At 45.5% G+C, this 22,903-nt stretch overlaps 1 protein-coding gene across 1 annotated transcript in view; it reads left to right on the top strand.

Annotated features, from left to right (window-relative positions):
• LOC115107209 (cadherin-23-like) overlaps window positions 1-22,903 on the top strand; it is a 578,454-nt gene that overhangs the window by 321,130 nt on the left and 234,421 nt on the right. Inside the window, exons 14-17 of the mRNA XM_065008058.1 lie at window positions 2,433-2,497; window positions 3,690-3,927; window positions 9,189-9,294; window positions 16,977-17,104. Of these exons, the coding sequence (XP_064864130.1) occupies window positions 2,433-2,497; window positions 3,690-3,927; window positions 9,189-9,294; window positions 16,977-17,104 (537 nt within the window). The remainder of the gene's footprint in view (window positions 1-2,432; window positions 2,498-3,689; window positions 3,928-9,188; window positions 9,295-16,976; window positions 17,105-22,903) is intronic.

Here is a 22,903-nt window from a genome sequence, read left to right as displayed (position 1 = left end):
CGCTGGCATGCCAGGAGGCGGCAGACAAGGCTGTGTTGGAGATGCAGCGGGCAGACTTCATTGAGCCCTCAGACAGCCCCTGGGCGGCGCCAGTCGTCATGGTTCCGAAGAAGGGTGGCAAGCTGAGGTTCTGTGCGGACTACAGGTGGCTGAATGAGGTAACCAAGAAGAACTCATACCCCATACCACATATCGATGAGTTGCTGGACCTGGTTTAGGGGATCCTCCTGGTTTTCCTCACTAGACCTCCGCAGTGGCTACTGGCAGGTACCCCTCTCCCCAGAGGCCAGAGCCAAAGCTGCATTCTCCACTAACAGAGGACACTGGCAGTTCAAGGTCCTGTGCTTCAGCCTGTGCAACGCCCCAGTTACTTTTGAGCATTTGATGGACAGGGTGCTGGATGGCATCCCCCGACAGCAGTGTCTGGTATACCTCGACGACATCCTGGCCCATGGCAGCCCTGGGGGCGCTACGGCGTGTGCTGGAGAGGGTGGCTGCCGCAGGTCTGAAGCTCCACCCCGAGAAGTGCCACTTCATGAGGAGAGAGGTGTCCTTTTTGGGTCACCGAGTGGGGAAGGAGGGGATCAGCACCATGGAGGACATGGTGGGGGCTGTCAGAGACTGGCCCACACCCACCGACCAGCGTCAGCTAAAGAGCTTCCTGGGCCTTGCCTCGTACTACAGGAGGTTTGTACGGGGCTTCTCACTGCTCCCCTGAACCGCCTGCTGCCGAAGGACAAGGCTTTCACTTGGACAGTGGAGTGTGAGGAGGCGTTCAACACCCTGAAACGTGCACTGATCGAGGCCCCCGTGCTCGCCCCCCCTGACGTCACCTTGCCGCTTATCCTGGACACAAACGCGAGCAATGTGGGCATGGGTGGGGTGCTGGCCTAGGTGGGGCCAGAGGGGGAGAGAGTGGTGGCGTACTTCAGAAAAAACATTTGACAAACAAACCCGGCGGGAGCTCTTGGCTGTTGTGGCTTCCATCAAACACTTCAAGTACTACCTGGGTGGCCTGCCCTTTACTGTAAGGACTGACCACTCTGCTCTCCAGTGGCTCATGTCGTTCAGAGAGCCAGAGGGGCAGGTGGCACGCTGGTTGGAGGAGCTTCAGCCGTATGACTTCGCAGTGGTGCACAGGGCAGGGGCACGCCACTCCAACGCCGACGCCACGTCCCGTCGGCCCTGTACTGCAGACGGCTGCCGCCACTGTGAGCGGAGAGAGTGACGGGAGAGAGAGCTGTGTGCAGAGGGGGTCTGTGCCACAGTGTGTCGGGCGAGCGGCCCTGTCTGCTGTGAGCTGCAGACTGTCGACGTGGCTGAATGGGGGCAGCAGCAGGGACGGGACACAGACCTACAGCCAGTGCTACTGTGGGTAGAGGCGCAGATGAGGCCACCATGGGAAGAGGTGACAGCGCTCTCACTCGCGACCAAAGGGTTGTGGTCAAAGTTTGAGAGACTGCAGCTGGCTGGTGGCGTGCTACAGCGGACATGGAAGGAGTCAGTTATGGGAGAGGAGAGATGGCAGTTGGTGGTCCCAAAAGCATTGCGGGAGGCTGTGCTCCAGTGTACTCATGGGGGGGTGGAGACTGGACACTTTGGGGTCACAAAAACACTCCGCCGCCTCCGTCAGGGCTTTTACTGGTGGCAGCACAAGAGGGATGTGGAGGACTTTTGTCGCCGCTGTGACAACTGCACAGCGAGAAAGGGCCCCCCAGGCCACTCTCATGCTCAGCTTCAACAGTTCCCAGTGGGGGCACCCATGGAGAGGGTGGGAGTGGATGTAGTTGGGCCGTTCCCCACCACAGACAGTGGAAACCGCTGGGTGCTGACGGCCATGGACTATTTCACGAAATGGCCTATTGCCCAAAAATATATTTTATTACTAAATTGTTTACAAACAAAAATAATGCAAAGAAACTATGTATAGCTTCCAAATATTTTTTAACTAGCATGTGGATGTCATGGACTGTCAGTGAATCTGAATTGGAGAGAGGTAACATTTCTTGGTCACATCCCTCAGCTATATACCAAGTTATGTATATTTTTTTGCATTCACAGTTGCTTCACCAGAAAGTGTAAACACCCTACTTGCATAGTGGTGATTTGATTTGCAACTTATTTCTTGTTCTTCTACTTGTTTTGAGGGAATCCAACGTCACAGTCAAATGGCACCCTATTCACACAGCGCTATGTAGGAAATTGGGTGTCATTTGGGATTCAGCCTTAGCGTTTTTAGGGGGTGTACTGTAGGACCATCCATTGAATATCCAGTGGGGTGTTATGCTTAAATGTGTTCCTTGGTCTGTCATGTGTCCCTGTGTGTGTCACTGTCACCCAAAGACTGCTGGTGCCTTTCCCTTCTCCTCTCACTTCAATCTGCATACATGCATACAAACATTGAATAATATCACTTTCTTCCCTCTCCTCAGGCTATAGACGGTGACTTTGGCACGTTTGGGACAGTGCGGTATTACTTCAGTGATGAGCCTGAACAGTAAGACACACCTAAATACACAGACTGAGATACCATATAAATGAACTCTCCTACCTTTTATCAAAGGGCATGATTGAATAGTATTTTAACCTCTTAGTCCGCCCCATCCCGCATGCGGTATCGTTACTACAGCCTCAAGCTCATTAGCATAACGCAACGTTAGCGATTTTTAAAAATCGCAAATGAAACGAAATAAATATGCCTGTTCTCAAGCTTATCCTTTTCTTAACAATCCTGTCGTCTCAGATTTTCAAAATATGCTTTAGAACCAGAGAAAATCACTAATTTGTGTAAGAGTGGTGATAGCTAGCTTAGCGTTAGCATTAGCATTTAGCACGCAACATATTCACAAAAACCAGCCAAGGAATCAAATAAAATAATTTACCTTTGAAGAACTTCAGATGTTTCAATGAGGAGACTCTGTTACATAGCAGATGTCCAGTTTTTCCTGAAAGATTCTTGTGTAGGACACATCGTTCCCTTTTGTTACTATGCATATGGCTACCGAAACTAACCGAAAATTCAGTCACCTACATGTCAAACTTTTTTCCGAATTAACTCCATAATATCGACTGAAACATGGAAAACGTTGTTTGAATCAATCCTGAAGGTGGTTTGTCATATTTCTCTCCATTGAAAGCATCGTCCTTGTAGCCTGGTTTGTTCTGAGATTTGAATGGAAAAATACCGGGACCTGACTTTTGCGCACCAATTGCCACGCAGACACCTAGCGGGACACCTGGTAAATGTAGTCTCTTATGGTCAATCTTCCAATGATATGCCTACAAATACGTCACAATGCTGCAGAGACCTTGGGGAAACAAGAGAAAGAGTCCGTTCATTCCTGTCGCATTCACAGCCATATAAGGCGATCATGGAAAACGTAGCCTCAGAAATCCTGTGCATTTCCTGGTCGGTCATACATCTTGGTTTTGCCCGAAACATTTGTTCTAAGGGACTCACAGTGAAAATCTTTGCATTTCTGGAAACGTAAGACTGTCTTCTTTCCAAAGCTATCAATTCCAAGCATATTCGAGCATCTTTTCGTGACAAAATATTGCGCTTAAAACGGGCACGTCTTTTTATCCAAAAATGAAATACTGCCCCTATAGGACTAACAGGTTAATTTAAATAAGTCTAATTTGTTGAATGCTGTGTATTGTTATTGTCCTGTCACATGCCTCTCCCCCAGGTTTTCATTGGACCCTGAGACAGGCTGGGTGCATCTGTGGGGCAATCTGGACTATGAGCTGATGCGTCGATTCACTCTGACCGTGCTGGCCCGGGACGGGGGTGGAGAGGAGACCACGGGCAGGCTGTGGGTCAACGTTCTGGATGTCAATGACAACACACCCCTTTTCCAGAAGGAGGCCTACATGGGCTCACTGAGAGAGAACGAACAGGCCGCGCAACAGGTGGCCCGAGTCAGGGTAGGTGAAGACACACACATAAAACCACACAGACACACATAGACAGATGGACACAAGCACACACGGACACACACACATAGATAGACAGATAGACATAAACACACACACACACAAGGGCAGGATGAGGAGGGGGAGGTCTAAGTTGTGACACAAAGGATACACCCTGAGACCCATATCAAGTTGACTTTTGCTTTGATGTAATTTTTCTCTTCATTTTTACCCAAGCCGATTGCCCTCTTCGATTTCAGATACACAGTTTAAGTGGAGCTTGTCTATGTGTGTGTGCATGCGCGTGTGTGTGTGCGCATGTGTCCATGCACACATACTGTGCCTTCGGAAAATATTCAGAACCCTTAACTTTATCTACATTTTGTTATGCCTTAACCTAAAATTGATCACATAGTTGTTTTCCCTCATCAATCTACATACAATTCCCCATAATGACAAAGCAAAAACAGGTTTTCAGACATTTTTGCTAATTTATTACAAATAAAATCCGGAAATATCACAGTTTGTCCTTTAAAAGTTGTAGTTTGCGGCACTGGAGCTTGCGTGGTGCCGCGGAATCCTATTGCACATTATTTAAGTGCTAACCACTGGTACCATTAATGCTAGTTAGTGCTAGTTTGACCACCAGAGAGCATCTTTGAGAAGCATTTGATAGTCTTCAATAGTGTCTGTACTAGATAATTGAAAAAAAAACATTTTTGTAAGAACATAGTAGATGGGACAATTTTAAGAAATGTTGCTCATTAATTGTATTAATATTATGGTGTTTCTATTCTAATTGTATAATTGTAGTCAAACCAATACCCAAACGGAGATTCGGTCAAAATAAAAATGTAATTGATTTATCAAGACCCGTCACCATGCTTGTCTCAGAGCTGTGTCAAAACGGTGCTAAATAGTTGTAGGCTATTGCTTCAAATATTATTGCTTCTGACTTCAAAATACTCTTTAAATAATTAAGACCTAAAGCACTTTTAACAGCATTTTACTCAACACAAGTGAGATTCAAGTTGCCTACAGTATATAAAAAAATATGACATGACTCTCCGTCAATAATTACATACAGAGGATTGGAGGATATTTCTGTAATTCAGTGATTTGGGGCGGCAGGTAGCCAAGTGGTTAGAAAGTTGGGCCAATAACCGAAAGGTTGCTAAGATCGAATCCCCGAGCTGACAAGGTAAAAAACTTTTGTTCTGCCCCTGAACAAGGCAGTTAACCTACTGTTCCTAGGCCATCATTGTAAAATAAGAATTTGTTCTTAACTGACTTGCCTAATTAAATAAAAAAAATTGAATCAAAATTATTCCATCGTAATTTGTTATGGATCCTTAACTAAATAAACATCGGCATTTTGAAAGACTACTTTTATAATTATTTTATTAACGAAAGCGGAAAGATGCCTCTCTTAGTTACATTGTTTTAGTTTGAATGTGCAGACTGGCACTAAGAACAGTGGGAATGTTTCCCTCGTCAGCATTTTATTAGTGCAATTCCCCTTAAAGTGTTGCTCTGTGCTACCCAGTGTGGCGGGGGACCCCCCCCCTTTCCCTTCCGCCTCCTCCCTTCCCCATGGGCTAGGTCCCGTCTTCTGTGCGCGGCTCTGCGGCCCATCCCATGCCCCCTACTCTCGTGCCTTGAACCTCACGCGCTTTCAGTGGAAACAGCTGGAGAACTGCAAGGCAATCCCATTGTGCGCCACTCGGGAGCCATGACCAATATGACCAATATATAATCTCCTGCTAATAACAGGGTTAATAACATATCTGTGAGAATATCCAAGGGGCTTTTATATAATTCTAAATTAACAAGAAAAATAATAATAATCGCTTTGTGTAAAAAATAATTTTTTGGAGATGTTTTTGTTTTCAAATCACGTAAAATGAGCGAGAAAAGGGTAATTCTTGAACATGGAGTAAGACATTGTTACTAATTTGTAAATAAAGCTAGTTTGTTATTTCAAATTCTTTATTTATATTTTTAGAGGGGGAGAAAACAAAACCTACAGTCATCTCAGGGGTCTCCCAGTTAAGGCCAGCACAGGTATTGAACCAGCATCTGTAGCAACACTGCTTGTACGGCTATGCAGTGTCTTAGACCGATGCACCATTCAGGCGCTGTACAATGTGATGGATCAGGAGTGGGCTACACTAGAGCAAAATAATCCTAACACAATTAAATAATAAAAACTAGTGTAACAACAGTGTAACAACAGTTTTAGTAAGTAATACTGTGCCGCCCAGGGGCTGTCAGTGCTCTAACTCCCCCTTGCCCTGGTCTGTAGCAATTAAGTGGTGACGCAGGGTACAGTACTAAACCACAAATTACCTCTAAATACCACAGCATAATCGCAAAACTTTTATAGGAGCAACCACTGGAAGTATTCAGACACTTTACTCAGTACTTTCTTGAAGCACCTTTGGCAGCGATTACTGCATTGAGTATACTTGGGTATGACGCTGCAAGTTTGGCACATCTGTATGGAAGTTTTTCCCATTCTTTTCTGCAGTTCCTTAAGCTCTGTCAGGTTGGATGGGGAGCGATGCTGCACAGCAATTTTCAGTTCTCTCCAGAGATGTTCGATTGGGTTCAATTCCGGGCTCTGGCTGGGCCACTCAAGGACATTCAGAGACTTCTGTGTTGTCTTGGCTGTGTGCTTAGGGTCGTTGTCCTGTTGGAAGGTGAACCTTCGCCCCAGTCCAAGGTCCTGAGCACTCTGGAGTATCCCACATCCCACAGCATGATGCTGCCACCACCATGCTTCACCGTAGGGATTGTTCCCGGTTTCCTCCAGATGTGGCTCTTGGCATTCAGGCCAAAGAGTTCGATCTTGGTTTCATCAGACCAGAGAATCTTGTTTCTCGTGGTCTGAGAGTCCTTTAGGTGCCTTTTGGCAAACTCCAAGCATGCTGTCATGCACCTTTTACTAAGGAGTGGCTTCCGTCTGGCCACACTACCATAAAGGCCTGATTGTTGGAATCCTGCAGAGATGGTAGTCCTTCTGGAAGGTTCTCCCATCTCCACAGAGGAACTCTAGAGCTCTGTCAGAGTGGCCATCAAATTTTTGGTCACCTCCCTGACCAAGGCCCTTCTCCCCCGATTGCTCAGTTTGGCCGGGCAGCCAGCTTGGTGGTGCCAAACTTCTTTCATTTAAGAATGATGGAGGCCACTGTGTTCTTAGGGACCTTCAATGCTGCAAACATATTTTGTAACATTCCCCAGATTTGTACCCCGACACAATCCTGTCTCGGAGCTCTACGGACAATTCCTTAGACCTCATGGCTTGGTTTTTGCTCTGACATGCACTCTTAATTGAACTGTGGGACCTAATATAGACTGGTGTGTGCCTTTTCAAATCATGTCCAATCATTTGAATTTACTCAAGGTGGACTCTAATTGAGTTGTAGAAACATCTCATGGATGATCAATGGAAACAGGATGTACCTGAGCTCAAATTCGAGTGTACATTTTCAGCCTATTCCCCATTTAGTGCTTTACCTTTGGGTCATCCTATTCCCTATTTAGTGCACTACTTTTGACCTTGGTTAAAAGTAGTGCACTAAATAGGGAGTAGGATGGCATTTGGGACTTGGCACAGCTCAGCATGTTTCAGGGTCTCCCGCCGTGCTTTATTTGCCCTGTGTGTGTGTGTGTGTGTGTGTGTGTGTGTGTGTGTGTGTGTGTGTGTGTGTGTGTGTGTGTGTGTGTGTGTGTGTGTGTGTGTGTGTGTGTGTGTGTGTGTGTGTGTGTGTGCACGTGCGGGAATGTGTATGTGAGCTGAGACTGAACGGTCTATTTGCTGTATTTGATTAGACGGAACTAACCTTAAACACTTGCTATTAATATGATGCCTGAGAGAAATAAGGAAGCCAGCAAGTGGAAATTGTGCGTGTCAGCGATTATGGATTTGCCAATGACCAGACCCCCAAACCTCTGAAAACCCTGAATCTAAGAGAGAGAGAGTAAGCGGTACTGTGAACCCAAAAGGAAAGGAGTGAGAGATGATCGGGAAGGGGATACTGTGACACAAAGCACACAAAATATTTTCTCCCTTTCAGCCCCACACACAGCATCCCTTTCTCAGTACAAATAATGCATTTTCTTTGCCTCCCAGAGTCTCTGTTTCCCTGCTTCCGTCTCTCCTTTCCTCTCCCTCTCTTTTCCTCCTCCTCCTCTCTTTGTTTATCTTTCACCCCTCTCAGTTGGTTGGATGGTTATGCCTTATCATAAAGTATTTGAAGAGAGAGTGAGCAAGAGAGAGCGAGAGAGAGGTGCGAAGGTGAGCAAGTTAGATTAAGAGGTATAGAGATGGGCCCTAGGAAGTTCCAATGACTGTTAATGCCTCAGGATTAATATTATATCCATTCCAGCTGTAGTTCTGAGTGTTATTGTTGTTTGGATTAATATAGAATTGGAGAGAGAGAGAGAGAGAGAGAGAGAGAGAGAGAGAGGATAGAGATACACACACACATTGGCATGGGACATTCACAATTCTGGCTGTTCCCTGTTTGCTCTGCTGCTTCGCTGGTGTTCATTCAATATTAAATATGCAGTCCAGGATCTTAAGAACAACGTAACGTATAGTTCAGATTGGATTCGTAACATATCATGCGAATTGCACCCCAAAAAGTTGATGACGTAGTATACAATTTGATGGCATAGTACACATAAAACAGGGACCACTTTTGGCTTGTGAGCACCACTCTCAAAACTACTGGCTGAAATTATACAAAGTTTGAGAGTTCATCTTTAACACTGGTATGCTAATAATGAGCCTAAATTCTAATCTACCCAATAACACACTACTGACAGCCTGCTGTCTTATCCACAGGCTTTAACACTGTAACACTGATACTGTACCATCTGTGCATCCAAACTCCTACAAACATTGTCTGTCTCATTCAAGTGTAATAATTTTATCGCTCACTCACTCACTCACTCACTCACTCACTCACTCACTCACTCACTCACTCACTCACTCACTCACTCACTCACTCACTCACTCACTCACTCTTTCTCTACCTCCCTCTCCAAACCCCCTCCCCCTCGCCCTCTCCTCTCCACCGCTCCTCTTCCTCTATCCCCCCTCTCTTTTCCCCCTGTCAAATTTAAATAGAAACGGCTTTATTGGCATGACAAACATTGAGTAAATATTGCCAACACATCAATGTTACAACTGCACTTGAGTTAAATACATTGTAATAACAAAATTCTAAAAATAATAACTTGTAATCACTATCTTTCTCTCTCAGGCAACAGATGAGGACTCTCCCCCTAACAACTTCCTGACCTACACCCTCACATCAGTGTCTGCGTTCCGTGGTTACTTCAGAATCACCATGGTGGAGGGCTACGCAGGTCAGCATACACACACAGGCACACGCATACACGCAAATAAACACAGACACATGCACACATTGAATTTATACTTGTTTTGAGTAATCTCAATACCTTCGACAAAACCTTTACGAATTATATTTTTGTCCGGCCATAATGCACATTTACATTTAACATTTTGGTCATTGTCCAGAGCGACATACACTTTGTGCATTTATCCTAAGATGTCTAGGTGGGACAACCACATATCTAGGCTTCCATCCAATTGGGACAGATTTTAATGTGAATACTCTAGAATCCTCATGAAGAAAATATGAAAATGTTCCCACTCGTGATGTATTTCCACCAAATTGATTTTCTTGTGGATAAAAATCAGTGCGTGATGATGTAGTGCACACAAAATGCAATTATTCACTGTGGGGCAAAAAAGTATTGAGTCAGCCACGAATTGTGCAAGTTCTCCCACTTAGAAAGATGAGAGAGGCCTGTAATTTTCATCATAGGTACACACAAAAAATTCCAGAAAATCACATTGTTGGACTTTTAATGGATTTATTTGCAAATTATGGTGGAAAATAAGTATTTGGTCAATAACAAAAGTTTATCTCAATACTTTGTTATATACCCTTCGTTGGCAATGACAGAGGTCAAACGTTTTCTGTAAGTCTTCACAAGGTTTTCACACACTGTTGCTGGTATTTTGGCCCATTCCTCCATGCAGATCTCCTCTAGAGCAGTGATGTTTTGGGGCTGTTGCTGGGCAACATGGACTTTCAACTGTCTCCAAAGATTTTCTATGGGGTTGAGATCTGGAGACTGGCTAGGCCACTCCAGGACCTTGAAATGCTTCTTACGAAGCCACTCCTTCGTTGCCTGGGCGGTGTGTTTGGGATCAATGTCATGCTGAAAGACCCAGCCACGTTTCATCTTCAATGCCCTTGCTGATGGAAGGAGGTTTTCACTCAAAATCTCACGATACATGGCCCCATTCATTATTTCCTTTACACGGATCAGTCGTCCTGGTCCCTTTGCAGAAAAACAGCCCCAAAGCATGATGTTTCCACCCCCATGCTTCACAGTAGGTATGGTGTTCTTTGGATGCAACTCAGCATTCTTTGTCCTCTAAACACGACGAGTTGAGTTTTTACCAAAAAGTTATATTTTGGTTTCATCTGACCATATGACATTCTCCCAATCTTCTTCTGGATCATCCAAATGCTCTCTAGCATACTTCAGACACGTCTGGCACTGCAGGATTTGAGTCCCTGGCGGCGTAGTGTGTTACTGATGGTAGGCTTTGTTACTTTGGTCCCAGCTCTCTACAGGTCATTCACTAGGTCCCCCCGTGTGGTTCTGGGATTTTTGCTCACCGTTCTTGTGATCATTTTGACCCCACGGGGTGAGATCTTGCGTGGAGCCCCAGATCGAGGAAGATTATCAGTGGTCTTGTATATCTTCCATTTCCTAATAATAGCTCCCACAGTTGATTTCTACAAACCAAGCTGTTTACCTATTGCAGATTCAGTCTTCCCAGCCTGGTGCAGGTCTACAATTTTGTCTCTGGTGTCCTTTGACAGCTCTTTGGTCTTGGCCATAGTGGAGTTTGGAGTGTGACTGTTTGAGGTTGTGGACAGGTGTCTTTTATACTGATAACAAGTTCAAACAGGTGCCATTAATACAGGTAACGAGTGGAGGACAGAGGAGCCTCTTAAAGAAGAAGTTACAGGTCTTGCTTGTTTGTAGGTGACCAAATACTTATTTTCCACCATAATTTGCAAGTAAATCAATTTAAAATCCTACAATGTGATTTTCTGGATTTTATTTCTCATTTTGTCTGTCATAGAAGTGTACCTATGATGAAAATGACACGCCTCTCTCATCTTTTTAAGTGGGTGACTAAATACTTTTTTGCCCCACTGTAAGTTTTCATGTTCCGAATAAAAATCTAAATTTCAATAGTTTTCCATCTCATTTTTAACTCTAACAATAGTTTTGTCGCAACAACTTTTGCCTTTAATTTGTATTTACCTTTAGTTAACTAGGCAAGTCAGTTAGAACAAATTCTTATTTTCAATGACTGTCTAGGAACAGTGGGTTAACTGCCTGTTCAGGTGCAAAACGACAGATTTGTACCTTGTCAGCTCGAGGATTTGGTTACTAGTCCAACGCTCTAACCACTATGCTACCCTGCCGCCCTAAATAACACGTGCCTACTCTGTCTGGTCTTGGTATATATGCTCTAGCCAACAGCCAACAGCTTGGTATGATGAAATTATTGTCGATTAGAGCGAGAATATTTTTTATTTGTCAAATGGCAGTCAATAATCTATCATGTCAGCAGAATAAGACCCTCAATATTTATTGGAAAGGAGCATCAAGATCAAAGCGCACTTCACCATCCTGTGGAGTTCATCTTATTTCATCTGTAGCCTAATAAACTGCTTGCTTTCCAAGTCGTAGTGGGAGGACCACACACCATATCATTGTGTGACTCCAAGTGTAAGGGGTGCGTAAATCAGTGGCAGGGGGAAGTCAGACGCATGAGAGCAGAACTTGGTAATAGCCAGAGCAGTTTAATAGCAAAACCCACGGCATAAAAATAACAAGAATAGTTGGGTACAAAAACCTGTCACGCACCGAACAACACGTGCACAAGCACTTACAATAAACAATCCTACACAAAGACATGGGGAGAGCAGAGGGTTAAATACACAACAAATGTTGGAGGGAATTGAAACCAGGTGTGAGGAAAAACAAGACAAAACACATGGAAAATTAAAAGTGGATCGATGATAGCTAGAGACCGCTGAGCGGCGCCCGAACATGGAGAAGACCCGATTTCTGCTGAAGACCTGCCTGTTTTCATCACAGCTGTGGTGATTGTTTTTTATATGGTATGACTTTACTGACATAAAAACTGTGGATGGAAACGTGGTTAGTCTAAGTACATTTTTCTTAAATAAAGCAGCTCTCAGCTGTGGGTTTATTTAAAATACTATTTGAAGATGTTGGTTTTCGGAAGATGGGCAGGGACTCTGCTGTCCTAGCTTCAGGGGGAAGCTGGTTCCATCATTGGGGTGCACGGACAGAAAATTGTTTTCACTGGGCTTAGTATGGTTGGGAGAGCCAAGAGACCAGAAGTGGCAGAACGGAGTACTCAGGTTGGGGTGTACGGTTTGAGCATAGCATGAAGGTAGGGTGGGGCAGTTCCTCTTGCTGCTCCATAGGCAAGTACAGTGGTCTTGTAGTGGATGCAAGCTTTGATTGGAAGCTAGTAGATTGTGCAGAGGAGAGGAGTGACATGGAAGAACTTGGGAATGATGAACACCAGGTGGCTTGTGACGTTCTGGATGAGTTTTGGGAATCTCAGACGATACGAATGAGAGGTTGAACAGGCTAGTAGTAGGGGTTGCAACAATTTCGGCAGATAATTTTAAAAAGAGAGGGTCCAGATTGTCTAGCTCGGCTGAACATCAGCTATCTGGATTTGGGTGAAGGGGAAATGGGGCCGCTTGGGTGAGATGCTGTGGGGAGTGCAGGGCTGTTGACCGGGGTAAGGGTAGCCAGGTGGAAAGCATGGTCAGCCGTACAAAAATGCCTTTTGAAATGCTCAATTATAGTGGATTTATCGGTGGTGACAGTGTTTCCTAGCCTCAGTGCAGTGGGCAGCTGGGAGGAGGTGCTCATATTCTCCATGGACTTTACAGTGTCCCAGAACTTTGAGTTTGTGCTACAGGATGCAAATTTCTGCTTGAAAAAGTTAGCCTTAGCTTTCCTAACTGCCTGTGTATATTTGTTCCTGACTTCCCTGAAAAGTTGCATATCATGCTAATTCGATGCTATCATTCGATGCTATCAGGCTATTCAATGCTAATGCACAATGCCACAGGATGTGCTTGTGCTGGTCAAGGGCATTCAGGTCTGGAGAGAACCAAGGGCTATACTTGTTCCTGTTCTACATTTTTTGAAAGGAGCATGCTTTATTTAAGATGGTGAGGAAGGCACTTTTAAAGAATGACCAGGCATCCTCTACTGACGGGATGAGGTCAATATCCTTCCAGGATACCCGGGCCAGGTCGATTAGGAAGGCCTGCACGCTGAAGTGTTTTAGGGAGCGTTTGACAGTGATGAGGGGTGGTCGTTTGACTGGAGACCCATTACGGATGCAGTCAATGAGGCAGTGATCTCTGAGATCTTGGTTGAAAACAGGTGTATTTGGAGGGCAAGTTGGTTATGATGATATCTATGAGTGTGCCCATGTTTACCAATTTGGTGTTGTACCTGGTGGGTTCATTGATAATTTGTGAGAGATTGAGGGCATCAAGCTTAGATTGTAGGATGGCCGGGGTGTTAAGCATGTCCCAGTTTAGGTCACCTAGAAGCACTAGCTCTGAAGATAGATGGGGGGCAATCAGTTCACATACAGTGTCCAGGCCACAGCTGGAGGCAGAGGGTGGTCTATAGCAAGTGGCAACGGTGAGAGACTTGTTTCTGGAAAGGTGGATTTTTAAAAGCAGAAGCTCAAATTGTTTGGGTACAGACCTGGATAGTAAGACAGAACTCTGCAGGGTATCTCTGCAGTAGATTGCATCACCGCCCCCTCTGGCAGTTCTCTCTTGTCGGAAAATGTTATAGTTAGGGATGTACATTTCATGGTTTTTGGTGGTCTTCCTGAGCCAGGGTTCAGACACGGCTAGGACATCCGGGTTGGCAGAGTGTGCTTAGGGCAGTGAATAAAACAAACTTAGGGAGGAGGCTTCTAATGTTAATATGCATGAAACTAAGGCATTTTGGTTACAGAAGTCAGCAAATGATTGCGCCTGGGGAATGGGAGTGGAGCTAGGCACTGCAGGGCTTGGATTAACCTCCACATCACCAGAGGAACAAAGGCGGAGTATGATAAGGGTACGGCTAAAGGCTAAAATGACTGTTCATCTAGTACGTTCAGATCAGAGAGTGAAAGTAGCAGATTTCTGGGCACTGTAGAATAGATTCAAGACATAATGTACAGACAAAGGTATGGTAGGATGTGGATACAGTGAGGGTAAACCTGTGCATAGAGTGACGATGAAAGAGATATTGTCCCTAGAAATATAATTTAAACCAGGTGATGTCACCGCATGTGTGGTAGGTGGAACTAAAGTGTTAAATGAGGCGTATTGAGCAGTGCTAGAGGCTCTACAGTGAAATATGACAATAAATACTAACCAAAACAGCAATGGACAAGGCATATTGACATTAGCGAGAGGCATGCGTAGCCGAGTGATCATAGGAGTCCAGTGAGTGGCTTCAGGCAGCTTGCGGGCCGGGGCTAGCAAGCTAACAGAAGGGCCTTGGAAGGATGTTGTGACGGAAGAAAGTCTGTTGTGGCCCCCTCGTGCTATGACATCGGCAGACAGATCTGCAGGGCTCTGTGTGGTAAACCAGTTCAATTGGCAGAATAGGTATAGTTGCCAAATAATTTGTCTGGTGGACCTCTTAAGCTAACAGTCCGATGTGCTCTGGACAGCTAGCAGGCCGTGGCTAGCATGCTCGCGGGTGGGATTTCAGGGGACGAAGCGATGGCGGAGCCAGTTGAGAAAAACCCCATCGGGCGAATCATGTCGGTGTTCCAGTCGTGATGAGTCGGCGGGGGTCCAAGCCAGTTGGCTAAAAGAGGTGTTGTAGCCCAAGTAGTGGCTGATGGACCTGTTTGGCTAGCCGGGAGATGGGGCTTGCAATAATAGCTCCAGGCTAATTGGTTATTGCTTCGGGACAGTGTCGTTATCCAGGAGTGGCCACAAGCTAGCTGCGATGATCCAGGTGAAGAAAAAAAGGTTCAGAGCTTGCGGTAGGAATCCGGAGATATGGAGAAAAATAAGTCTGATTTTCTCTGGTTTGAGTCGCGCTGTTAGAGGTGGCTGATGACCACTAGCAGTGGCTAGCTGACTACTAGCTAGTTAGCTGGCTAGCATCTGTTGGGGTTTCCGTTCAGGCGACGGTTCAGAAGACGGATCAGCAGGGCTCCTCCGTATGGTGGGTATAGTAGCCAAATAATGGTGCTGTACAACGTGACCGGTCGGGAGTAGGCCTAGGCTACTAAGTGACTGCGAGTGAAGAGCAAACATGATGTGGAGTTCCAGAGCTCACAGGTGTGCCTGGCATGGATCTCATTCCGCTCCCTCTTCAACGCTTCATTCTCACCCTGACTCGCTCTGACAATGACGAGTGACTCGCTGGACCAATACATCAGCTGTCGCACATATCTCTGCCCTCAGAGAATGTTTATCTTTCTGCTGGTCTGCCTTCAGTGACTTGAATCTCGGTCTTCCAAGTTTGAATCTGATCCATGTGCATCAGAACAAAATATTCCTAACATTTCCAAATAAAAATCTGATTGATTAATCAAGACTCGCCCCCATGCTCTGTCATTCAGTGATATTCCCATAGTAATGTGTTATGGATCCATCCAGATGTGGTTAGAAAACAGTGTATTTGGTGCGCTATGCAAAAGAGATGAGAGAAGTGACATGCCTCACAAACATCCATTAATACATTTCAAGTCCCTAAACTCAGCAAGAGTCTATATTCCTGCTGATAGTTGAAATAAACAACTGCATTTTGAAAGTGTTTTTTTTCATTATTTTATTAACGAAAGCATGTTGAAGCATGTTGATGAACAAATATTGTATGCTTTATCCGACATTGTGCAGGTTGCATAAGGTTTGGAGTTAGAAATGTAAAACTTTATAGCACTTAATACATTTTAAGTCGGGATGATTTGTTTCACACATCTAGCCGAGCTATTAGACTATCCTTTTGTAAAGGTATGACAAGTCTATTGTCCTGCTAATAGCCCATGATGGAAACGTTGTTTGCAGAATTCACAGCCTGCTGAACTTGTGAAAAACAAAATGCACACACTGATTCAGACTCTCTAGTTCAACTGTAAATCGTGGTGAACCCTGCTCGATTTACAACTGTTAGGTTCTAAATAAACAGAGTAAAAACTGACGGACGACTAATAAAGCTGAAACCAAGTTTATTCACCCACTGTTTCACACAGCTGCATAAGACAAAGACATGTTCCCACCAGCATAAGTATTTATACCCCCTTTAGGTGGAGTCGTCTCCTTTTCTCTAAACATTACATATTTGTTGCTAGGCAGGAAGTTATGTGATGTGGGTAATAAACTGTTTCTTCTCCTTTCATGAGACCTGACCTGACCTCGGCCCCCATTCTTCTCTAATCCACAGCTGTCCACCCTTATCAGTGACCGCAACCATGTGATTGCCTTTTCCCTTACTTAGTAATTCTGGTGTAGCATGTATTTCAAATTACAACCCAACACATTGTATAGAGAGAATAGGAGAGGTCCTAGAACCGAGTTCTGGGGGACACCTGTAGTGAGATAATGTTGTGCAGACACAGATCGTTTCCACGAGCAGACAGCAATTCACACACCAAGTAGGCTACTGGGAAGACAGCCACTTAAAGTAGATGGCCCTAGCTAGCAAAAAGATAAACAGATAAAACGGATAAGACAGAAATTATACTTATCACTCCAGGAGTCCTCTAGCTATAGATTGAAGCACATTCATTTTGGTGTTTGCCAATTAACATTATTAGCAATTCTACATTAGGAGTTGTACATTGTTTTAATGTAACCAAAATATAAAGTTGCTGTATTATCTCTCTCTCTCTCGTCCTGTCCTGTCCTCAGTGATCAGTGTGAACAGCCCTCTGGACTACGAGATGGTCCCTGAAGGAATGATCTACCTGACTGTGATGGCTAAAGACGGCGGGAACCCATCCCTTAACAGCAGTGTCTCTGTCACCGTTGAGCTGTTTGTCAGTACATCACCCAACTTTATGCTTTCTAATGGTTTCAACCAACACTCATGCATGCAACAATCATGTAGGTTTCATCCAACACTCACTGACTTCACTTTGAATTGATCCCAATCCTGTCATGTACTACTGTTGCAAACAGGTTAAGGAATAGCTATTTTTTTCAATTTTCACCTAAAATGACATACCCAAATCTAACTGCCTGTAGCGCAGGCCCTGAAGCAGGGATATGCATATTCTTGGTACCATTTGAAGTTTATGGAAATGTGAAAGGAATGTAGTAGTGTATATAACACAATAGAGCTGGGAAAAGATAATACAAAGAAAATAACATCAAATTATTTGTATTCTTTTTGTACCATCATCTTTAAAATGCAAGAGAAAGGCCATAATATATCATTCCAGCCAGGTGAAATTTTGATTTTGCCCACTAGATGGCTGACACAATGAACCATTGCATTTCTGTAAAAAATGTTGTGTCAAGGCTGCCCAAATTAGCCTAATTTGTTTATTAATAACTTTTCCATGTTAAAAATTGTGCACTCTCCTCAAACAATAGCATGTTGTTCTTTCACTGTAATAGCTACTGTAAATTGGACAGTGCAGTTAGATTAACAAGAGTTTAAGCTTTCTGCCAATATCAGATGTCCTGGGAAATTGTCTTGTTACTTACAACCTCATGCTAATCTCATTAGCCTACTTTAGCTCAAACGATCCATGGCAGGGACACCAATACGGAAAAAGTTTTAATTAAAGATTTGCCACTTTTATAATACATTTTGGTAATATTTTTTTTTAGTTTACACACTCCAGGTTATGTCATACATGATGGATCATTAGCTTCCCTTCAGAAAATACACTAACTTTCATACATCTAGATTGCCGGGCGGGTAGGCGGGGTGTGGAGCCAGAGACAGCAGTGGGGTCAAACTGTACAACCCAGTTTTTACATTTGAATATAAAAATAGATATTTTTCATACAAAACTACACTCAATATTATCTCTGGGACCCTCAGGATGACAAATCAGAGCAAGATTACGGAATCTAAGTACAGTATTTACCTTCAGAGGTGATTGTATCAAACCAGTTGCCGTGATGAATTGTTACGCAATTTCCACAAACAATAGCACTGTCTTTCTTTTCTGTAATAGCTACTGCAAATTGGACACTGTAGTTAGATTAACACGAATTTAAGATTTCTGCCTATATATATTCCTATGTCCCAGAAAGTTGGCTGTTGTATACAATGGTTTTTAGTCACATTATGAGATATTGAGCAACAACCGTCCTGGTTTAGGGACACCGATTCCGTAGTATATGTTAACTATTAGTACATTTACATTTAAGTCATTTAGCAGACGCTCTTATCCAGAGCGACTTACAAATTGGTGCATTCACCTTATGACATCCAGTGGAACAGCCACTTTACAATAGTGCATCTAAATCTTTTAAGGGGGGTGAGAAGGATTACTTTATCCTATCCTAGGTATTCCTTAAAGAGGTGGGGTTTCAGGTGTCTCCGGAAGGTGGTGATTGACTCCGCTGTCCTGGCGTCGTGAGGGAGTTTGTTCCACCATTGGGGGGCCAGAGCAGCGAACAGTTTTGACTGGGCTGAGCGGGAACTGTACTTCCTCAGTGGTAGGGAGGCGAGCAGGCCAGAGGTGGATGAACGCAGTGCCCTTGTTTGGGTGTAGGGCCTGATCAGAGCCTGGAGGTACTGAGGTGCCGTTCCCCTCACAGCTCCGTAGGCAAGCACCATGGTCTTGTAGCGGATGCGAGCTTCAACTGGAAGCCAGTGGAGAGAGCGGAGGAGCGGGGTGACGTGAGAGAACTTGGGAAGGTTGAACACCAGACGGGCTGCGGCGTTCTGGATGAGCTGTAGGGGTTTAATGGCACAGGCAGGGAGCCCAGCCAACAGCGAGTTGCAGTAATCCAGACGGGAGATGACAAGTGCCTGGATTAGGACCTGCGCCGCTTCCTGTGTGAGGCAGGGTCGTACTCTGCGGATGTTGTAGAGCATGAACCTACAGGAACGGGCCACCGCCTTGATGTTATTTGAGAACGACAGGGTGTTGTCCAGGATCACGCCAAGGTTCTTAGCGCTCTGGGAGGAGGACACAATGGAGTTGTCAACCGTGATGGCGAGATCATGGAACGGGCAGTCCTTCCCGGGAGGAAGAGCAGCTCCGTCTTGCCGAGGTTCAGCTTGAGGTGGTGATCCGTCATCCACACTGATATGTCTGCCAGACATGCAGAGATGCGATTCGCCACCTGGTCGTCAGAAGGGGGAAAGGAGAAGATTAATTGTGTGTCGTCTGCATAGCAATGATAGGAGAGACCATGTGAGGTTATGACAGAGCCAAGTGACTTGGTGTATAGCGAGAATAGGAGAGGGCCTAGAACAGAGCCCTGGGGGACACCAGTGGTGAGAGCACGTGGTGAGGAGACAGATTCTCGCCACGCCACCTGGTAGGAGCGACCTGTCAGGTAGGGCGCAATCCAAGCGTGGGCCGCGCCGGAGATGCCCAACTCGGAGAGGGTGGAGAGGAGGATCTGATGGTTCACAGTATCGAAGGCAGCCGATAGGTCTAGAAGGATGAGAGCAGAGGAGAGAGAGTTAGCTTTAGCAGTGCGGAGCGCCTCCGTGATACAGAGAAGAGCAGTCTCAGTTGAATGACTAGTCTTGAAACCTGACTGATTTGGATCAAGAAGGTCATTCTGAGAGAGATAGCGGGAGAGCTGGCCAAGGACGGCACGTTCAAGAGTTTTGGAGAGAAAAGAAAGAAGGGATACTGGTCTGTAGTTGTTGACATCGGAGGGATCGAGTGTAGGTTTTTTCAGAAGGGGTGCAACTCTCGCTCTCTTGAAGATGGAAGGGACGTAGCCAGCGGTCAGGGATGAGTTGATGAGCGAGGTGAGGTAAGGGAGAAGGTCTCCGGAAATGGTCTGGAGAAGAGGGGAGGGGATAGGGTCAAGCGGGCAGGTTGTTGGGCGGCCGGCCGTCACAAGACGCGAGATTTCATCTGGAGAGAGAGGGGAGAAAGAGGTCAGAGCACAGGGTAGGGCAGTGTGAGCAGAACCAGCGGTGTCGTTTGACTTAGCAAACGAGGATCGGATGTCGTCGACCTTCTTTTCAAAATGGTTGACGAAGTCATCTGCAGAGAGGGAGGAGGGGGAGGGGAGGAGGATTCAGGAGGGAGGAGAAGGTGGCAAAGAGCTTCCTAGGGTTAGAGGCAGATGCTTGGAATTTAGAGTGGTAGAAAGTGGCTTTAGCAGCAGAGACAGAAGAGGAAAATGTAGAGAGGAGGGAGTGAAAGGATGCCAGGTCCGCAGGGAGGCGAGTTTTTCTCCATTTCCGCTCGGCTGCCCGGAGCCCTGTTCTGTGAGCTCGCAATGAGTCGTCGAGCCACGGAGCGGGAGGGGAGGACCGAGCCGGCCTGGAGGATAGGGGACATAGAGAGTCAAAGGATGCAGAAAGGGAGGAGAGGAGGGTTGAGGAGGCAGAATCAGGAGATAGGTTGGAGAAGGTTTGAGCAGCGGGAAGAGATGATAGGATGGAAGAGGAGAGAGTAGCGGGGGAGAGAGAGCGAAGGTTGGAACGGCGCGATACCATCCGAGTAGGGGCAGTGTGGGAAGTGTTGGATGAGAGCGAGAGGGAAAAGGATACAAGGTAGTGGTCGGAGACTTGGAGGGAGTTGCAATGAGGTTAGTGGAAGAACAGCATCTAGTAAAGATGAGGTCGAGCGTATTGCCTGCCTTGTGAGTAGGGGGAAGGTGAGAGGGTGAGGTCAAAAGAGGAGAGGAGTGGAAAGAAGGAGGCAGAGAGGAATGAGTCAAAGGTAGACGTGGGGAGGTTAAAGTCGCCCAGAACTGTGAGAGGTGAGCCGTCCTCAGGAAAGGAGCTTATCAAGGCATCAAGCTCATTTGATGAACTCTCCGAGGGAACCTGGAGGGCGATAAATGATAAGGATGTTAAGCTTGAAAGGGCTGGTAACTGTGACAGCATGGAATTCAAAGGAGGCGATAGACAGATGGGTAAGGGGAGAAAGAGAGAATGACCACTTGGGAGAGATGAGGATCCCGGTGCCACCACCCCGCTGACCAGAAGCTCTCGGGGTGTGCGAGAACACGTGGGCGGACGAAGAGAGAGCAGTAGGAGTAGCAGTGTTATCTGTGGTGATCCATGTTTCCGCCAGTGCCAAGAAGTCGAGGGACTGGAGGGAGGCATAGGCTGAGATGAACTCTGCCTTGTTGGCCGCAGATCGGCAGTTCCAGAGGCTACCGGAGACCTGGAACTCCACGTGGGTCATGCGCTGGGACCACCAGATTAGGTGGCCGCGGCCACGCGGTGTGGAGCGTTTGTATGGTCTGTGCAGAGAGGAGAGAACAGGGATAGACAGACACATAGTTGACAGGCTACAGAAGAGGCTACGCTAATGCAAAGGAGATTGGAATGACAAGTGGACTACACGTCTCGAATGTTCAGAAAGTTAAGCTTACGTAGCAAGAATCTTATTGACTAAAATGATTAAAATGATACAGTACTGCTGAAGTAGGCTAGCTGGCAGTGGCTGCGTTGTTGACTTTGTAGGCTAGCTGGCAGTGGCTGCGTTGTTGACACTACACTAATCAAGTCGTTCCGTTGAGTGTGATAGTTTCTACAGTGCTGCTATTCGGGGCTAGCTGGCTAGCTAGCAGTGTTGATTACGTTACGTTGCGTTAAAAGAACGACAATAGCTGGCTAGCTAACCTAGAAAATCGCTCTAGACTACACAATTATCTTTGATACAAAGACGGCTATGTAGCTAGCTATGTAGCTAGCTACGATCAAACAAATCAAACCGTTGTACTGTAATGAAATGAAATGAAAATGTGATACTACCTGTGGAGCGAAGCGGAATGCGACCGGGTTGTTGAGTGCGGAAGTTCTATTCGGTAGACGTTGGCTAGCTGTTGGCTAGCTAGCAGTGTCTCCTACGTTAAGGACGACAAATAGCTGGCTAGCTAACCTCGGTAAATTAAGATAATCACTCTAAAACTACACACTCTAAACTACACAATTATCTTGGATACGAAGACAGCAAAGACAACTATGTATCTAGCTAACACTACACTAATCAAGTCGTTCAGTTGAGTGTGATAGTTTCTACAGTGCTGCTATTCGGTAGACGGTGGACGTTTGCTAGCTGGCTAGCTGCTGGGCAGATAGCAGTGTAGACTACGTTAGGATGACGAAATACGATAATTACGCAATTATCTTTGATACAATGACGGCTATATATCTAGCTAAGAAGAAATTGCTAAGATTAGACAAATCAAACCGTTGTACTATAATGAAATGTAATGAAAAGTTATACTACCTGCGGACTGAAGTGCGGATGCGACCGCTCGCTCCAACCCGGAAATCTCTGTGTACAATCTAAAGAGCCCTAAACATTTCACTCAACTCCGCAAAAGCAGTGACGGAGTATCGTTTTTACATTTAGTTCTACGTACTTTTGTGTTGCTCAAATTTTGTAACGGACCGTATACGACCCTACGTCACTCTGTTTAAGTGTGTGTAGCGGCCTACACTGCTCTGGGGTGAAGTTTCCCCTTGCTACTGATCCAGGATCAGCTTCCCCTCCTCAATCCTGACCTTGACCATTAGCGGGGAAAATGCAAAACTGCCATCTAGGGGTAACGTCACCCTACTCGCGTAAGTGTTGTATCTTACAGTAAGATACACTGTAGTGCCTGGACTATCATTAAATGTGAAGACCAGCTTATCAAATCATTCTCTATATGTAATTTAATTA

The sequence above is a fragment of the Oncorhynchus nerka genome, linkage group LG23 (genome assembly GCF_034236695.1).
Source record: "Oncorhynchus nerka isolate Pitt River linkage group LG23, Oner_Uvic_2.0, whole genome shotgun sequence".
Classification (NCBI taxonomy): domain Eukaryota; kingdom Metazoa; phylum Chordata; class Actinopteri; order Salmoniformes; family Salmonidae; genus Oncorhynchus; species Oncorhynchus nerka.
This window is presented reverse-complemented; position numbering and strand designations above follow the sequence as displayed.